Here is a 19,795-nt window from a genome sequence, read left to right as displayed (position 1 = left end):
TCAAGCGAGTCTCCTGCCTCAGCCTCCCAAGTAGCTGGGACTATAGGTGCCCACCACAACACCTGGCTATTTTTTTTTTTTTTTGGTTGCAGCGATCATTGTTGTTTAGCGGGCTTGGGCTGGATTCGAACCCACCAACTCAGGTGTATGTGGCTGGTGCCTTGGCCGCTTGAGCCACAGGTGCCGAGCCTCCCTTTCCTTTCTTGACAATTTTTAAAGATATCTTAAGAGTCCCCAAAATTCAACACTCCAATGTATCCATCCATCCAATCCTCCAGCCATGCATGTTTTCAGGATATTTTGTCCAGTATCTCCTTTTGAGAACTTTCCCCTTTTTAAAGAAGACAGGACCACAATTCCCTTAAATAGTTAAGCACCACCCAGTGCCTTCAATGTAGCAGGAGACGTGACTGATCACTGAGTCAGACCTGGAGGACACTGAAACCACTAAATGCCCCAGTGACTGTCATAACGACAGCGAAACCCCGGAAAGGAGACCAGACAGACATGCCTCCATTGGTCATAAGGAAGTATTTGTCACCTATCATTTAGGACCGAGTATTCTGCAGAGTATTCTGCAGAAGCTTACATAACATGAGGAGAGTGGTTATTTCACCTTGCCATCTGATGTTAGTAGTGTCCTACGATTTTCCTGCTCCTGACAAAACAATTCGAGCATTTTTCAAAACTTCACCAATAAAAATGCCTCAAACACCACTGAGGTTATTTTTATCAAAGAAAAGAAACTGAAAGTTGGAGCAGGGTCTATGGGTACCACAAAAATGCTCACACTTTCTGGCCACCAGGTGGCGTTATTGATTAAAAAGTTAATTAACTCCTTATGCCCACCACCCAATAGTAGTAGCACAAAATTAACTGAAACACACCACATATAACCTCTAGGGACAGGCAAGTCATCTTTTCTCCTCCTGTATAAGTCCCAGGATGAAAGGATGAGAACCTAACACGTACTATGTCTTGTTTGAGGTCTAAGTTTTCCACATAAGGACTCCTGGTGAGCCACTCCTCCATAATCTAAATCAACAGATAGCCAGCTCAGAGCAGAAGAAACTGTTACCTTTACTGAGTCATCTGTGGGAATCTGGGACTTTTCTCATTCAAGGCCCAGTCAGATTCCAAAACTCTGTGCTGAGAAATGGTTGGCAGCCAAGCACAGAGGAAATGAGCATATAGGAGGGATAACATTCCAAAGTCAAAAAATCTGAGGACGTGTTTTTTTTTTAAGGACATGTCTTGCCTTGTGGTGTTCAGGTTTCTTCTTTCTTTTTTCCTCCATAAATATGTACAGAGATCAACACCACATACAGGATGATGAGATCCAGAGAAAAATAAGACTAGTATTTCTTAAGCAAGAGCAAGACCCCGTCTCTACCAAAAATAGAAAAATTAGCCCAGTGTGGGGGTGCATGCTTGTAGTCTCAGCTACTCTGCAGGCTGAACAGGAGGACCACCTGAGCTGAGGAGTTTGAGGTTGCAGTGAGCTATTATGACACCACTGCACTCTAGCCTGGGTGACAGAAACAGAGCCTGCCTCAAAAAAAAGGTGGGGGGGAGAAGGCAGGAGGTTCACCCCTGTAATCCCAGCACTGTGGGAGGTGAACTGCTTGAGCTCAGGAGCAAGGCTTTCTTTGTCTTACAAAAACAATGGACATATTGCCTTTTTCCGCATTTCAGATTATTTCCTTGGGATGAGTGAGAACAAAGAAAACAATTAAACAATTTTTGACTACATCATACATACCACAAAATACCTTTCCTAAAGGGATATACCAGTCAGGCTCTGTGGCTCATGCTGGTAATCCCAGCACTCTAGGAAGTCAAGGCAGGGGGATCCCTTGAGCTCAGGAGTTCGAGACCAGCCTAAGCAAGAGCGAGACCTGGCTCGGCGCCTATAGCTCAATCGGCTAAGGTGCCAGCCACGTACACCTAAGGTGGCGGGTTTGAATCCCCAGCCCGGACCCGCCAAACAACAATGACGGCTGCAACCAAAAAATAGCCGGGCGTTGTGGCGGGCGCCTGTAGTCCCAGCTACTTCGGAGGTGGAGGCAGGAAACTCGCTTGAGCCCAGGAGTTGGAGGTTGCTGTGAGCTGTAATGCTACGGCACTCTACCCAGGAGGACAGCTTGAGGCTCTGTCTCAAAAAAAAAAAAAAAAAAGAGCGAGACTTGTCTCTATTCAAAATAGAAAAAATTAGCCAGGTGCTGTGTGGGGTGCCTGTAGTTCCAGTTACTCTGGAGGATAAGGCAGGAGGGTCACTTGAACCCAGGATCTTGAGGTTGCTGTGAGCTAGGAAGCCACATCACTTTAATGTGGGCAACAGTGAGAGTGTCTCAAAGAAAGAAAAAAAGAAGGAGGAAAATACTAATTTAAAATATTATTAAAAATATATAAAAATACTGGCTTGGCACCTGTGGCACAAGTGGCTAAGGCGCCAACCACATACACTTGAGCTGGTGGACTCAAATCCAGCCTGGGCCCACCAAACAATGATGGCTGCAACCAAAAAAAAAAAAAAAAATGCCAGGCGTTGTGGCAGGCGCCTGTAGTCCCAGCTACTTGGGAGGCTGAGGCAGGAGAATCACTTGAGCCCAGGAGTTGGAGGTTGCTGTGAGCTGTGATGCCACAGCCCTCTACCCAGGGCAACAGCTTGAGGCTCTGTCTCCAAAAAAAAAAAAAAAAATAGTATACATATATATAAATACCAATATCAGTACATGCAGTAAGTTATTATAATTTATATTTATGATTCAAGGGGCATAAGATACATCAATGTCTATGTATATTTTTGTTTCTAAGTTATTTGTTCATACTTTTACTCCAGATATCTATTTTAAATCTTCTGATTGAAATAAGAAGATTGTCCCAGCTACTTGGGAAGATACCACATGCCCAGGAATTTGAGGTTACAGTCAGCTGTGATTACACCACTGTACTCCAGCCTGGGTGATAGAATGAGACCCTGTTTCAAAAAAAAAAAAAAAGAAAAAGAAAAAAAGAGAGAGAGCTCGAGAGAGGAAGGAAGGAAGGGAAGGAGAGAGAGAGGGAAGTGTGGGGAGGGAAGGAGGGAGAGAGAGATCTTTCTGGGCTCTTAGTCTTGAAAGTTCATGGCTTGCAGAGCAAATACCTCTGTGAATTAGAAAAGGTCCCCTCTCTTGGAGCACAAAGTGTGGCAAGCAGCGTCCAATCTGTACTTGGACTTTAGTCAGGCACCCTTGAACAAGAATTATTGAGGAAGCTCTGTTCTAGCCATGACTCTTTCTTCTTTTTCTTTTTTTGAAACAGTCTCACTTGGTAGAGTACCTTGTATCATAGCTTATGGCAACCTCAAACTCTTCAGCTTAAGAAATCCTCTTGCCTCAGCCTCCCCAGTAGCTGGGAGTACAGGGGCCCACCACAATGTCCAGCTAGTTTTTCTATTTTTAGTAGAAACTGGATCTCATTCTTGCTTAGGCTGCTCTTGAACTCCTAAGGTCAAGCAACCCACCTGCCTTGGCCTCTCAAAGTGCTAGGATTATAGGCATGAGCCACCATGGCCTATCCTCAAAGGACTCACAAACCAAGCCTACAGTCAGATCACACAATGGACAGAATCTCCCCTGGGTCCCTTTTCAGCAGGATAGATTAGCTAGGCATATCCAGTGTGCCCTTAAGAGAATCAACTTAGGGGAAGTCTCTCAACAAAAGTAAACATCCATTATTTTGACTTGTCTGAGCCAGCTTTTCTTAACAGATACATTTGCTAATCCTTAAGGCTGCCAGTTTATCAAGTAAGAAATCTTAAGCACACAGAAATGGCCCTGGCACAGTCAGGCCACACTTAAAGAAGCTTTTACCCATACTTGGTCTGCATCACCGTGACTATCAACAAGGAGCAAATTTAGATTCTGAAAGATAAGCATATTTCATTACCCAACAGCCAAATGAAGAATAACGCAAACATAAATGCCAAAGTAAGTTCAAGTTTAACTAAATTTTAGTGTTTTCTCCAACTGGAACAGTTCCTGAGTCCATGATTCTAACAAAAGCTGTGAGAGAAACCCTTTAGCAACAGATTCTGCTTGTTATGTCTTTGCCAAGACAAGTCCTAGCAATAGAGGCATTTGGCTACTTGTAGGGAATCTGGGTCAAATCTGCCTTAGCATTGGAAAAAGAAAGGTTTTGTAGCAATGTTCATGGGTAGAATTCAGGGTATCTATAGCTATGGATGGGCAAAAGCACACAAGCAAAGTTATTAATAACTGTGTATTTTAGCTCAGTTTTCCTTTTAGTCTTATGTATTTTATTCTATAACTTTAAAAAAATTATTCTGAAAAGAATCAATAGGGCTGGCAGATTGCCAGCGGGATCCAGCCACAAAAAGGGCAAGAGCCCCTGTTTTATAGAGAAAATGAGACATTTAAAAGCTCCAAGGTAGGCTTGGGGCCTGTAGCTCAAGCGGCTAAGGCACAGGTCACATACAGCAGAGCTGGTGGGTTTGAATCCAGCTGGGCCCGTCAAACAGCAATGACGACTACAACCAAAAAATGGTTGGGTGTTGTGGCGGGCGCCTGTAGTCCCAGCTACTTCTTGGGAGGCTGAGGCAAGAGAATCACTTGAGCCCAAGAGTCTGAGATGGCTGTGAGCTGTGGTATCACAGCACTCTACCCAGGGCAACAGCTTGAGGCTCTATCTCCAAAAAAAAAAAAAAAAAAAAAAGCTCCAGGGTAATAAATTATGAAGATAAATGTGTTTGCCTCTAATTTCCTAAAGACTTTCCATTGTAGTAAAATATTTCATGTATATAAATCCATGCAATGCCATCTCTCAAAATACCTTGTTTACAACTACAATTAAAAATGAATTGCACCTGGTTTCTTGTACCCTCAATGAATCCCCAACAATAAATTAAAAAAAAAAATTGCAAAAAAACAAATACATACACTACTATAGACAGGATAGACTAGCTAGGCATGTCCAGTGTGCTCTTAAGAGAATCAAGAGCTAATTACAACAGAAGTCTGGATAGTATCATGATGGATTGCTTTTTATCAGGACCCTTGGGTTTGTCAAAAATTAAATTCCTTGGCCGGAGTCCAGGATAGCCCTACTTTTTATCAAGTTCTGCTCTAGAGAAAGTGTTAAAATGACATTTGATACACAGCATCAACCCTGGGTTTTACAATAAATACTTGCTAAACAGTTTTTGTTAGAGTTTTTCTTTGGGTATTCTGAGTCATCCATTAATTTAATTCTGATCTTTTTTACATGTGCTTATTAGCCTGTGCCTATCTCAAATTTATAGTTTCAAGACTCTACAACAGATGTTTTTAATATCCCATTTTTTACCAACATGGGAAATCCTGGATTTCTAAAACCTAGAGGGAGTTAATATCATTCCAGACTAAAAGCAAAGACTACAGGAAAAAAGTAATATAATATGTTATTAAAGCAACCTTTAATATAACATAAATATTTTGAACAAGATCAAAGAAACTACCTGATCCACATTTAATCAAAGTTCAAAGGACTATTTTCTTTCTAAATATAGAAGTGGAAATGACTTTTCAGAGGAATTTTTAAATTATATTTTTCATTATACTTTCTCCACCATGATCTTGATTCAACTGATTTTAGCACCAATGCAATAACTTTGCACAAACGAAAGACTTTTTATTTGAAAAAACAGTTAATACAACATGTAACACAGGTAGAGAAGGAAAAAACCTAAAACGATCTATGATAGTTATCTCTGGCAGAAGATGAAAAGGGACTGTAAAAAAATAATACGTATTTTTTATATGCACAAAAGATTCCTTGAAAAACAGAAAGTGACCTTTATGAAAAGAATAAATCACTAGAATATACTCAAAATAAACGAATATGTGTTGTGACTGTTACCTGAAAAGAATAAATCACTAGAATATACTCAAAATAAACGAATATGTGTTGTGACTGTTATCTGCATTAAAGTCTACCTCTGACTTTAAAAGGTTGCAATCTGGTTGAGAAAACATGACACAGTTGTGAATCAATTAAACAACGAAAAGATCCAATCAGGAAACATGTGGCAAGATCAATAAATCTTTTAGGAATTGAGAAGGCCCAGTGGGAGCCTGAGTGGTCAAGCACAGCCTTAAAGAAGAGGATGTAAACTCCATCCAGGCAGGAGGCCTCTGATGTGGTACTTGCCAACGTAAAGGGGTGGCCCAGCTCAGAGCCGACTCATATAGGTATTTGCTGAGTGAGTGATTAATAGAGAGAGAATCTGGCTTTGAAGGACAAGTTTCAGGAGCCAGTGAGAAAGTTAACTACAGCCAGAGCAAAGGAAAATAGGCTCAGGCAATTCTCGGTTATTAACTGTGGTTCTGTACACTGTGAATGAGGCTTTCAGCTTTTCTAATGAGCAGAGTGAAAGTGTGTGGAAGATGAAATTTCTCTTGGAAGAGAAATTAAGCCATACTGTGCGAGGCCATGTTAGCATGACCAGTGGTAGGAAGATGCTGCTGTAATTTGGCGTGAGTTTAGAAAGGCCTGGCCCGGAATATAACCAGGAAACGGAAAGAGCAGGAACAAGAGGTGGGGAAAACTTCAAATAGAATCTGAGCCCCGAACAGATGTAATGATCTGGCCTACTAAAACTGCCTTCAGAGGCCAATACAAAAACAAAACTTAGGAACTTTTTAGGCTTAAATTAGGTGAATCATTAATTTCATTACATAATTGTATGCATTCTTTTAGATCCTGGTGTTTTTTTTTGGGGGGGGTGGGTTTTTTGGTTTTTGAAACAGAGTCTTGCTCTGTCACCCAGGCTTGAGGGCAGTGGCATCATCTCACAGCAACCTCAAACTCTTGGGCTCAAATGATCCTCTAGACTTGACCTCCCAAGTAGTTAATAGCCAAGACTATAGTCCTGTGCCACCATACCCAGCTAGTTTATCTATTGTTGGCAGAAATAGGATGGGCTGGTCTCTAACTCCTGGCCTCAGGTGATCTTCCAAGGCCAGTCTTAAACTCCTGGCCTCAAGTAATCAAGTAATCTTTCCACCTCCGCCTCCCATTGTGCTAGGATTATAGAAAGGTAAGAGCCACTGGGACCTGTCTCTAATCCTGTTTTGAGTTGGGGATTTAAGAACAAAACAAAATAACAAAAAAACTACCAAGAATTTAGATAGAAGCTTTTTACAACAATAAAGGAAGAGATAGTTTAAATAGAATACCCTAAGCAAACTCAAATTAAACCCATTTTAAAAAGCATTGCAAAGCAGTAGAACAGTTGTTTGAATAGTAGTGGCAGGACCGCAGTATCTGGGAATTTACACTTATCTTTCTCTAGAAGGATTCCAAAAGAAGCCACCTTATCTAATTATCTACATATTTCTCAATCTTCCCAGCCCAAGGAACCAAGATGGGCATAAATCTAGTTACACAAATCAGGCACGAATCCTGCCCTTTCCCTGCCTGAAACTCATTACTAAATCAAGTTGTTAGGAGTGTCTCAAGGTACCACTCCTCCTTTCTGCTTCTGCATATTCTGTACATTTGGAATTCCTCCAAATTCTAAAAGGGAAATAAAGGTACTTCCCTTATAAGGTTGTTGGGAAGATTAAATCATTTGAGTTTGTTTATCCAAAGATGCAGACCCACGTAATTAAACTGTTTGAAAAAATGTAAATTGGGCTCTGTGCCCATAGCACAGTGATTAAGGTGCCAGCCACAGGCAACAAGGCTGGCAGGTTCAAGCTCAGCCTGGGCCAGCTAAACAATGACAACTGCAACAAGAAAACAGCCAGGTGTCGTGGTGGGCGTCTTTTGTCATCCCAGCTACTTGGGAGGCTGAGGCAAGAGAATCCCTTGGGGGTAGTGCCTGTGGCTCAGTGAGTAGGGCACTGGCCCAACATACCAAGGGTGGCAGGTTCAAACCTGGCCCTGACCAAACTGCAACAACCAAAAAAAAAAAAAAAATAGCCAGGCATTGTGGTGGGCGCCTGTAGTCCCAGCTACTCAGGAGGCTGAGGCAAGAGAATTGCTTAAGCCCTAGAGTTTGAGGTTGCTGTGAGCTATGATGCCACAGTACTCTACCGAGGGTGACAAAGTGAGACTATGTCTCAAAACAAAAACCAAACACCTCCCCCCATAACTCCACACCCACATGGCATTGGTATTATAAAAGAAAAGAAATCTTTCTTTTTTTTTTTTTGAGAGAGAGTTTTACTTTCTCACCCTTCGTAGAGTGCTCTGGTGTCATAGCTCACAGAAAACTCTAACTCTTGGGCTCAAGCAATTCTCTTGCCTCAGCCTCCTGATTAACTGGGATTACAGTAGCTGAGATTACAGGTGTCTACCACAATGCCCAGCTATTTTTAGAGATGAGGTCTCACTCTTGCTCAGGCTGGTCTCAAACTCCTAAGCTCAAAAAATCCACCTGCCTTGGTCTCCCAGAATGCTAGGATTACAGGCGTGAGCCATGTGTCTGGGGAAATCTTTCTTAAAGAGAATTTTTACAACTTGCCACTTCACCATTTCTCAATTGAAAACAAACTCAGCATAAAACCCAAGTTAAAAGCGTGTAGCTTTTTTACTGCATAGTTCAGTCTTAGAATGGATTTAAAAAGGTAAGTTAATTTTAACACTAAAATTTCAGATTCTTGCTCCATCCTTCTCACATTTGAGACCATAGTTATCTTTAGCCACTAAAAACAGTACTCCATTTGACAGCTATGGAAATAGCCTGGGCCATTCAATAGGTGGTTTATGACAGAGCTTGGAATTTATCTCACAAAACATAACATGCCTATCAGTATTTCCTTTTGTCTCGTGTATTCTAAGTCTCTGCCAAAAGCAGAGGGGACAAAAGTACAGATGGACAGGATATCCTCAAATCATTTGGTTTGCTTCATGTCTTTCCAGAAAGAAATCCAGTGCCTGAGTCTCAGTGAGAAATTCAAGTTAAGTCCTTGACCCACCTATGGTAGCTGGGTCCTGGGGTGGATGGAAAGGAGGACTTTCCTCCTCAGGAGTCACCAGGTAAGCTTGGAAGGCCTGAAGCCTCTGCCCAAAGGAAAATGTGGAAATCCTGGTTTTCCAGGAGTCATCTATTACCTCCGATATAACTCTTGGCTTAGTAGAAAAATGATTAAGTAAAGGAGAAAAACCATGTACATTATTTCTTTCTTCTTCTTTTTTTTTTTTCTGAGACAGCGTCTCACTTTGTTGCCCTCAATAGAGTGTCATAGCATCATAGTTCATGGAAACCTCAAACCCTTGTGCTCAAGCAATTCTCTTGCCTCAGCCTCCTGAGTAGCTGGGACTACAGGTGCCTGCCACGATGCCCGGCTAGGGTTCAAACCCATGTAGCCAGCACCCTAACGACTGAGCTAAGGGCACCTCATGAACACTATTTCTTAAGGACAGTTATACGAACCTGGAATCTCAACGTCTATTCACAGATAATTACAACAGATCCATTTTACTGACATTTCCACGTTCTTATCCACTTCAACACAATTTTTGATGCACATTATAAGGATACAAATACTGGTACTACTACTACCAATAGCAGTTAATACTTATTTAGAACATACTATGATCAAAGCACTATTCTAAGTACTGTCCACATTTGGCTCATTAATCAATCCTTATAAGAAGCTTCCGAGGTAGATAACTAGGACCAGGACAGTGTGATACAAATATGTGAGAGTGACCTTCTACACCCCATTCTTGAGTAGCTGGGATATAACTTGCTAGGGATTAATACATAGTAATGTTAAACAGGTAAAATAATGCAAGGATATGCGGTGGGGTTTATGAAAGATGTCCTGAGTAAACAGAATTACAGGTATGAATGCCCAGAGGCAATGCACACAGGGATATCAAACATGGGAAACCAGTTCCATTAAGGCAGTGTACAAGGTCAGGTAGATAAACAGTCTGTAAGTTCATATATTGGCCTAGCATGGTGGTATGTGCCTATAGTCTCAGCTACTTGGGAGGCGGAGGTGGGAGCATCACTTGAGCCTAGGAGTTTAAGGCTGTAGTTTCGATCATGCCACTGTAGTCCGGCCTGGGCAACAGAGAGAAAAAAAGAAAAGCTGATCAATGCTGTGGTGCTTACAACTAATGGATCACAAACCAGCTATAGATTCAGTTGTTCCTTCTCCACTCCTACTGTTTCACTTGTCTAGCCTTAAAAAAATTAAAAAAAAAAAAGAAAGAAAAAGATCCATATATTAGGCAAAGTAGTTACTGGAGTGATATAAAAAGAGACATTCTTTTTACTTTTTCTTTTTTATTTTTTTGCCATAGAGTCTCACTCTGTCACTGAAGCTGGAGTGCAGCAGCATCATCATAACTCACTGCAACCTCAAACTCCTGGACTCAAGCAATCCTCCTGCCTCAGTCTCCCGAGTAGCTGGGACCACAGGTGCACATCACAACATCACAATGCCCATCTAATTTTTGTATTTTCAGTAGAGACAGGATTTCACACCTGCTCAAGCTGGTCTTGACTGCTTGACCTCAAGTCATCCTTGGCCTCTTAGAGTGCTAGGATTATAGGTATGAGCTACTGTGCCTAGCCAAGAGAGGGAGGCATTCTTAGGAAAGGCACTTTTATAAGGGCAACTACACTTGGTTGGTTGATAAACCACTGGATGCCCGGTAACTGCTGGAGAAGCCCACCTGTCAGCAGCAGCCTGTACTGGGGGATCCGCTGGACCGGCTTGAGGAGGTAGTGCTTGAGGGCCAGGTTAGCACAGCGTGGGCTCATCTGAAAGAGAAAGGCATCCAAAGTCAACACAAGTATATAGTGAGAAGCAAGGGCGCCTGATTCAAGTCCTCAGGAGGCCAAACTTCAAACAGCCAGCAACTATGGAAGGGGATTCTTAGAGCAGCAGCTCTCTTTAAGGCCCAGCTGTTAGTTATGTAGAAAGTGAGGCCGCAACCAGATTCGTCACCAAACCCACCTCTCCTGGAGGAAGGTCTCTGAAATGACTTGATCCTAGAAAAACTTGTGTCCAGTCCTCTCACAGAGCATGGTGACCACAGACTGAGTTCAGGATAGTTAGCACCCGCCCTACCCAGCAGGTCCCACTTAGGGGAGAATCTGCGAAGTATTCGTAAACACAAATAAACCCCAATGCCCCAAATCAGGCAGCAGGAAAAAACTACCAGGGACTGAATTCAAGTAACAACCAGGGCCTTGTGGTCAATAACCTCATAATAATAATAGGGTGGTGGTGGGGACAATTGCAGAAATTAAAGATAATTGGCCGGGTGTGGTGGATCACGCCTATAATCCCAGTACTCTATATAAGGCTGAGGCAGGTGGATTGCCTGAGCTCACAAGTTTGGGACCAGCCTGAGCCAGAGCAAGACCTTGCCTCTAAAAACAGCCATGTGTGGTGGGCACCTGTAGTCCCAGCTACTTGGGAGGCTGAGGAAAGAGAATTGGTTGACCCCAGAAGTCTGAGGTTGCTATGTGCTATGACACCACGGCTCTAATACCAAGGGATGATAAGGTGAGACTCTTTTGCAGGAAAAAAAAAAAAATGAAAGAAAAAGAAATTAAAGAAAAAGGAGCCTTGCTAAATATCCCTTCTTTAACAAACCTGAAGGATGTAAAAGTCATTTTCACCTGAATGACCTTAAAAAAAGACAGCTCCCAAATCAGGAATACTTGACAGTGAAACCACATTTTGACTTGACCATAAAGACATTCAATTCTGGCTCAGCGCCTGTGACTCAAGTGGCTAAGGCATCAGCCACATATACCTAAGGTGGCGGGTTCGAATCCAACCCAGGCCTGCCAAGCAACAATAACAGCAGCAACCGAAAAAAAAAAAAAAAAGCCAGGCCTTGTGGCGGGCGCCTGTGGTCCCAGCTACTTGGGAGGCAGAGACAGGAGACTCGCTTGAGCCCAGGAGTTGGAGGTTGCTGTGAGCTGTGATGCCATAGCACTCTACCCAGGGGGACAGCTTGAGGCTTTGTCTCAAAAAAAAAAAAAAAAAAAGCCATTCAATTCTGCCTTTACAGCTCTTTTTTTTTTTCCTTTCTTCTAATCACAGTCTCACTCTATTGCCCTGGGTAGAGTGCTATGGTGTCATAGCTCACAGCAACCGCAAACTCTTGGGCTCAAGTGATCCTCTTGCCTCAGCCCCCACCCCCAACTGGAAGAGCTGGGACTATAGGTGCCCACCATAACCCCCAGCTAGTTTTCCTATTTTTAATAGAGACAGGATCTTGCTCTTGCTCAGGCTGGTCTCAAACTCCTGAGCTCAAGCAATCTACCCATCTCAGCCTCCCAGAGTGCTAGGATTACAGCTGTGAGCCGCCACTGCCCCTGTGGTTACCGCTCTTTATCTTAATATGTACAAGAGACATCTGTGCCCATTCCTAAGCCTCAGCCCAATTCTGCAACCCAAGAGTTTACCATGAGGTGACATGAAAAAGGTCAAATTGAAAAATGTCTCTGCATCCTAAGGGCGACAATGAAATGTCTTAGGCTTCTTAAGACAATTCAGGTTGGTGAGTTTTTTCGGATTTGCTCAGACTTTTTCTTTTCCTAAATATGCATCTAACAGCTGAGTGCAGTGGCTCAGGCCTGTTACCTAGTACTTTGGGAGGCTGAGGAGGGTCAATTGCTTGGGTTTAGGAATTGGAGACCAGCCTGAGCAAGGGCAAGACCCCATCTTTAAAAATAGCTGGGTGTTGTGGCTGGTGCCTGTAGTTCTAGGTACTTGGGAGGCAGAGGCAAGGAGACCACTTGAGCCCAAGAGTTTGAGGTTGCTGTGAGCTATGAAGCCAGGGCATTCTACGTGGGGCATAGAGTGAAACTCTGTCTATAAATACATATATAACTAAAAATATACTAAAAAATAAATATGCATCTCCATGGCCTAGTACACAGAGTAATTATAAAATTATAATAATATATGCTAAGAAAGTATATCTTTCCTTCAAACACCAATGATTACAACTCTCTGGGTCTGATGGCTGCCTATCTTTGTTGCCAGAGCAAAAGAGCAATTCACTCACCTCCAACCAAAACCTGGGTCAACAGTCAGTTGCCATAACTATATCATATGTTGTTTTTTGATAGAATGAAGACACCACGGGAGAGAAAAAGAAGACTACAAATGATTTGCATATTTAATCATTTATATATTGCACAAATTAGAAATCAGCAATACTGTAATACTCTAAAACTCTTCATTTCTGGTGCAGTGTGACTGGAATTCATTATCTTTTTGGTTTCAAAACAGAAAAGTAAGTCTTAAAATATAGAAACCCCAATTTTACCACATATTGGTATAAAGGAGTTAAACCTGGGCAATAGCAAAACCTTGTCTCTACAAAAGTAGATAAATTAGCTGAGTGTCCCAACATGCACAGTCAGTCCCAGCTACTCGGGAAGCTGAGGCAGGAGGATTGCGAGAGTGCAGGAGTTAGAGGTTGCGGTGAGCTACAATGATACCACTGCATTCCAGCTCAGGCCACAGAACAAGCCCCTGTCTCTCTCACACATACAAAAAGTAATTAAACTAATTTTTTTTTGAGGCAGAGTCTCAAGCTGTTGCCCTGGGTAGAATGCCATGGCATCACAGCTTACAGCAACTTCAGCTTGGTCTCAAACGATCCTCTTGCCTCAGTTTTTCTATTTTTTAGTAGAGATAGGGTCTCGCTTTTGCTCAGGCTGATCAAACTCGTGAGCTCAAGCAATCCACCTGCCTTGGTGTCCCAGAGTGCTAAGATTACAGGCATGAGCCACTGCACCTGGCCAATAAAACTAATTTTTAGGAAATGTATTATATCATTACATACCTAATCAAACTTGCAAATCAGGCTTGCACCCTCATAAGTTTTGAGTCAAGACACAAAGCTTTAGCCAGTCACAGCGGCTCACACCTGTAATTCTAGCATTGTGGGAGGCCCAGGTGAGTGGATTGCTTGAGCTCAGGAGTTCAAGACTAGCCTGAGTAAAAGCAAGACCCTGACTAGCTGGGTGTTGGGGTGGGGGGACTATAGTCCCACCTACCTGGGAGGCTGGGGAAGGATGATAGCTTGAGCTCAAGAGTTTGAGGCTGCTGTGAGTCATGACACCACTGCACTCTACCCAGGGCCACAGAGTAAGACTCTGTCTCACAAATAAAAATAAATAAATAAATAAAAAGAAAAGCAAAAAACCACAAAGCTTTGGCTGATACATGCTATAAATAGGTTATTAATTTTTCTTAGCTTTCACACTAAAGTTGTGTTATTTATTTATCTACAGGGAAACAAATTCTACTTCCCCTCCATCACTGCAGGTCATTTATTAAAATAAAAGGAAAATAAAAATAAGACACGTTTCCTAGAGTAATCAAAAGTAGAATGGCGGCTGCTAGGGGCTGGGAGGCGGGAAAAATGAAGAGTTAATGTTTAATGGCTGTCGTGCAGATTTTCAGTTTTGCAAGATGAGAAGAGCCCTGGAGATCTGGTTGCACAACAATGTCAGTGTACTTACCCCTACTGAACTGCACACTTAAGTACGGTTACAGTGGCAAGTTTACTTTATGCATACTTTGTATTTTTTTGTTGTTGTTGTTTGAGACAGAGTCTCTCTTTGTCATCCTTGGTAGAGTATCATGGCGTCATAGCTCACAGCAACCTCAAACTCTTGGGTTCTTACAATCCTCTTGCCTCAGCCTCCCAAGTAGCAAGGACTACAGGCACCTGCCACAACGCCCAGCAATTTTTTAGAGATGGGGTCTTGCTCAGGCTAGTCTCGAACCCCTGAGCTTATGAAATCCATCTGCCTCAGTCTCTCACAATGCTAAGATTATAGGTGTGAGCCACGACGCCTGGCTTTACTTCATGATTTTTTTAAAAGTCCCATCAAAATATTATTTTATGGGCAGCACCTGTGGCTCAGTGAGTAGGGCGCCGGTCCCATATACCGAGGGTGGTGGGTTCAAACCCAGCCCCAGCCAAACTGCAAAAAAAAAAAAAAAAAAGCTGGGCATTGTGGTGGGCACCTGTAGTCTCAGCTACTCGGGAGGCTGAGGCATGAGAATGGCCTAAGCCCAAGAGCTGGAGGTTGCTGTGAGCTGTAATGCCATAGCACTCTACTGAGAGTGATAAAGTGAGACTATCTCTTAAAAAAAAAAAAAAAAGAAAAAAAAATATATATATAATTTTCCCTGGCTCGGCACCTGTAGCTCAGCAGCTAGGGCACCAGCCATATACACCGAAGCTGACGGGTTTGAACCCAGCCTGGGTCAAACAACAAAGGCAACTAAACAAAAAAACATAGCCAGGCATTGTGGCGGGCGCCTATAGTCCCCGCTACTTGGGGAGGCTAAGGCTAGAGAATCACTTGAGTCCAAGAGTTTGAGGTTGCTGTGAGCTGTGACGTCACAGTACTCTCCCCAGGGTGACAGCTTGAGCTGTCTCAAAAAATACATATACATATATATACATATATATATATTATTTTCCCAAGTCAAAAAATATTCTAGTGAGGAATAATAGCTTTTCTTTTTTTTTTTTTGAGATAGAGCCTTAAGCTATCACCCTGGGTAGAGTGATGTGGCGTCACAGCTCACAGCAACCTCCAACTCCTGGGCTTAAGTGATTCTCTTGCCCCAGCCTCCCAAGTAGCTGGGACTACAGGCACCCGCCACAGTGCCCGGCTATTTCTTGGCTGTAGTTGTCATTGTTTGGCAGGCCCGGGCCAGACTTGAACCCACCAGCTCTGGTGTATGTGGCTGGCATCTTAGCCGCTTGAGCTACAGATGCCACCCAGAACAGCAGCTTTTCAAAATTAAATCTTGTACATCTACTGCTTAAGTTCTCAGCATTTAATCTGTTCAATCTCTTGTTTGATTTTGACGGGATTACATTCTAGCATCTTTTTGTTTGTAAGCTTTGTTTTCAACGACTGCAAATTATTAAAGTTTCAAAAACAGAAAAAGTCTTCAATATTGGATAGTAGCAAATACCTCAAATTCTCGAACGATGGCAGCAAAACCTGGGTTTTTCTTGCACTGTTCATCCAGCAAAGCTATGTTCTTATCAAATTCTTTGATGTAAGTAGAATACATTTTTAGGTATGGTCCCTTCTTTACAAAGATATCAGCAATTCTCTGTTGTTCAGTCCTATAGAGAGGGGACACATAAAATTATGAAAAGAGTCATTAACATATGCAAACCACACTCAATGATGAGCAGAGTGCCACATGGCAGCCCCCTTTCCTCTCTTCCTCTAAGACGTATTCCAAAATGCGTACTCTTCACCATTTCTACTGCCACCTTCAAATCTTGCCTTGACGCTGGCAGCCCTTTCACAGGCCTCCCTCTTTCTATTCTTGCCTCTCCATCCCGTTCTTTTGCACAGCCAGAGTGTAATAAGTGTACCTCCTGCCAGGCCTGGTGGCTCACACCCGTGTGATCCTAGCATTCTGGGAGGCTGGGCATGAAGTCCTTGAGTTCAGGAGTTTGAGATCAGCCTCAGCAAGGGCAAGAACCCACATCTCTACCAAAATAGAAAAATTAGTTGGGCGTTGTGGTGTATGCCTCTTAGTCCCAGCCACTTCTAAGGCTGAGGCAGAAGGTTGGCTTGAGCCTAAGAATTTGAGGTTGCTGTGGGCTAATCTGATGCCGCAGCATTCTACTTAGGTGACAGAGTAAGACTCTGTCTCAAAAAAAAAAAAAAGTATATACATTATGTTACTCCCAATGGCCCTCTATTGCACTTGCAATAAAAATAAAACTGTACCTTATATTCTTTGGACATACACAGTTCATTCCCACATTGTGAACTTTCACTAAAAACTCCACCTGCCTGGAAATAATGGAATCCAGGCCAGTTCTTCCTTTTCATTCAGATATCAGTTTAAATGCTCCTCCTTCTATGGCTGGGCAATGGCTCACGCCTGTAATCCTAGCTCTTTGGGAGGCCAAAGTGGATGGATTGCTTGAGGTCACGGGTTGGAGACCAGCCTGAGCCAGGGTGAGACCCCGCCTCTAAAAACAGCTGGGCGTTGTGGCGGGTGCCTGTAGTCCCAGCTACTTGGGAGGCTGAGGCAAGAGAATCACTTGAGGCCCAGGGTTTGAGGTTGCTGTGAGCTATGATGCCATCATACTCTACAGAGGATGACAAAGGGAGACTGTCTTAAAAAAAAAAAAAAAAGAAAAAAAATGAATAAATAAATGCTCCGCCTTCTTAGAGGGCATTCCTTAGCTGCCCAGTCTTCACTCACTGCCAAAGCGTCCTACTTTATCAATTCATGTCTACAGATCAGAAACTGCCTTTGTAATCTTCTTGTCTATTTATCTGGTCTTTCTTCCATTAAATGTCTGCTCCATAAGAGCAAAACTCTATTCTGTGCACTGTGATATCCTCTGCACACTTAAGAGCACAGACTGGCACCTAGATACATAAAATCTTGTTGAATATGAAAATGAAATATTTCATCAACTGTTAGTTCTGAAAGTCTACTAAAATCAAGTATGTCTTGACTCAAAGATCCATGAGAGAAAAATGTTTTAATAAACAGAAAATATCTCATCTAAGCATTAAAAGAATTTTACTATATTGAGTAGAAATTTTCCCGTAATTATAGTTTTAGTTGTCCTTTTCATCAATTTTGTCTCTTTCTTAGGAATAGTTAATGTTTTAACATGGAACATCTACAGATCTAAGCTTAAGGAAATTCTTAGTGCAAGCAAAAAATATATTTAATCCTCTTTATCGGGGAGGCTACCCGGGAAGGGTGAGGTCTAGGAGAACAGAGGTCTTCTCAAGGAGATACACCTGCAGGGTCCCATGGTGACTCAGCTCTTGGGAATTTGTAGACTTAACTTCTTGGAACTTGGAAATTTCCACTTCTGTGAAATTGTGTAGTTCTATGGGGGCTGGAATAGCATCTCCAGCTTGACTCAAACTGATCAATGAGAAAGGTACCTGTAGGTCGGAACTTTTTGACTGGAGATAAAAAGGGAAAGCCCAAGCCAGTTGGGGAGTGCAGCCATTTCAAATTCGTCTATGCTATAAGCTCCACTGGCTGAAACAAAGCTTTTCTTCTTAAAAACCTGGTGTTTGGGGTGCTCTTTCTCTCTGCTGGGTCTCGTCTTCCTGCAACACTTATAACACTTGCTTGACTAAATATACACTGGGTTCAGTGGAAGAGTCACGAGTACATGGAACCGTGATACTCCTTAGTCTCTCAATGGAATCAGAGTCAAGTTTCTATTTTCAAATCTGGTTCCAGAGACAGCAGAGAGCTACTCCTGCTCCTGGGGAGTGCATTCCTCTTGCAGGCTTGGCTCCTGAAGCACTTTGGGGCCAAGATGTGTTTTAAATTCATTCTTATTCTCAGGATCCTCATCTGTATGGATTTCCTTCTGGGGCCATAACCCATTCCATAAACAAATTTTATGGCCCTGTTTTTTTGTTTTTTTTTAATATATATAACCCTTTCTCTTATTTTTTATTTTTATTTTCTGTCTCCCTGAGCAGGAGTGCAGTGGCATCACTGTAGCTCACTGCAACCTCAAACTTCAGGGCTCAAATGACCCTATTGCCTCAGTGTCTGGAGTAGCTGGGACTACAGGTACATACCACCATGACATGATAATTTTTCTATTTATTTATTTATTTTTTTGTGAGATGGAGTCTTACTCTTTTGCCCTGGGTAGAGAGCTGTGGCATCTAACAGCAACCTCAAACTCTTTGGCACAAGAGATCCTCTTGCCCTAGACTCCCAAATGGCTGGGTTTACAGGTGCCTGCCACAATGCTTGGCTATTTTTTATAAATGGGGTCTCACTCTTGCTCAGACTGGTCTCTAACTCTTGAACTCAAACAATCCACCCACCTTGGCCTCCTAAAGTGTTAGGATTACAAACATGAACCACCGTACCCAGCTAATTTTTCTATTTTTTTGTCAAAAAATTTGCTGTAGCTCAGGCACTGGTTTTAACTCTTGGGCTCAAGCAACCCTCCCACCTGGCCTCCTAGAGTGCTAAGATTACAGGCTTTAGTCACCTTGCTGGGCTGTAATCTTCGCTCTTAACTACTTGACCTTTTGAGTTGGTTCCCAGAAATGATGGATGACTTTCTGATTGATGCCAGGGCTCAGCATTCCCCTCAACCTGCCTCAAGGCATGTGCCACCTTTAAAAAAAAGCCCATGGGTGGCTCCCATAGTTCAGTGGTAGGGTGCTGACCACATACACTGAGGCTGACAGGTTCAAACCCAGCTCTGGCCAGCTAAAACGACGACAACTGCAATAACAACAAAAAATATCTGGGTGTTGTGGCGAGCACCTGTAGTCCCAGCTACTCAGGAGGCTGAAACGAGAGGATCTCTTGAGCCCAAGAGTTTGAGGTTGGAATGAGCTATAACACCACGACACTCTACCAAGAGTAACAAAGTGAGACTCTGTCTCCAAAAAAAAAAAAAGCCCTTGAACCCCATTTGTCAGAGAGGTGGATCTGAGGCAGCTTCTACAACATTGTCCTATTACAAACTCCTTTCTTCCTTGGCAATCTTGGTTATCTTAATAGTTGGAAATTTGTGCCATGAGCAAATGGCCTTGTAGTCTCCACAACAGGTCTTTTCCTTAAGTGCTGAAAATCACAGCTCAGACCTTCTCCCTTTTTTTTTCTTTTTTAGAGACAGAGTTTTACTTTGTTGCCCTCAGTAGAGTACTGTGCTGTCATAGCTCACAGCAACCTCCAGCTCTTGGGCTTAGGCGATTCTCTTGCCTCAGCCTCCCAAGCAGCTGGGACTACAGGCGCCCACCACAAAGCCTGGC

The 19,795-nt window shown here is 42.7% G+C and overlaps 1 protein-coding gene across 2 annotated transcripts in view; it reads right to left on the bottom strand.

The window, feature by feature from the left end:
• The window catches only part of FGD6 (FYVE, RhoGEF and PH domain containing 6), a 125,236-nt gene that overhangs the window by 34,988 nt on the left and 70,453 nt on the right, over positions 1-19,795 (bottom strand). For both annotated transcript variants that reach the window (XM_003783345.2, XM_023509211.1), the window contains exons 7-8: positions 15,978-16,134; positions 10,678-10,765 (exon numbers count right to left, since the gene is read on the bottom strand). In XM_003783345.2, coding sequence (XP_003783393.1) covers positions 10,678-10,765; positions 15,978-16,134 — 245 coding nt within the window. The remainder of the gene's footprint in view (positions 1-10,677; positions 10,766-15,977; positions 16,135-19,795) is intronic.

Source organism: Otolemur garnettii, unplaced genomic scaffold (genome assembly GCF_000181295.1).
Source record: "Otolemur garnettii isolate 467f Iridium unplaced genomic scaffold, OtoGar3 scaffold00007, whole genome shotgun sequence".
Taxonomy (NCBI): Eukaryota; Metazoa; Chordata; class Mammalia; order Primates; family Galagidae; genus Otolemur; species Otolemur garnettii.
This window is presented reverse-complemented; position numbering and strand designations above follow the sequence as displayed.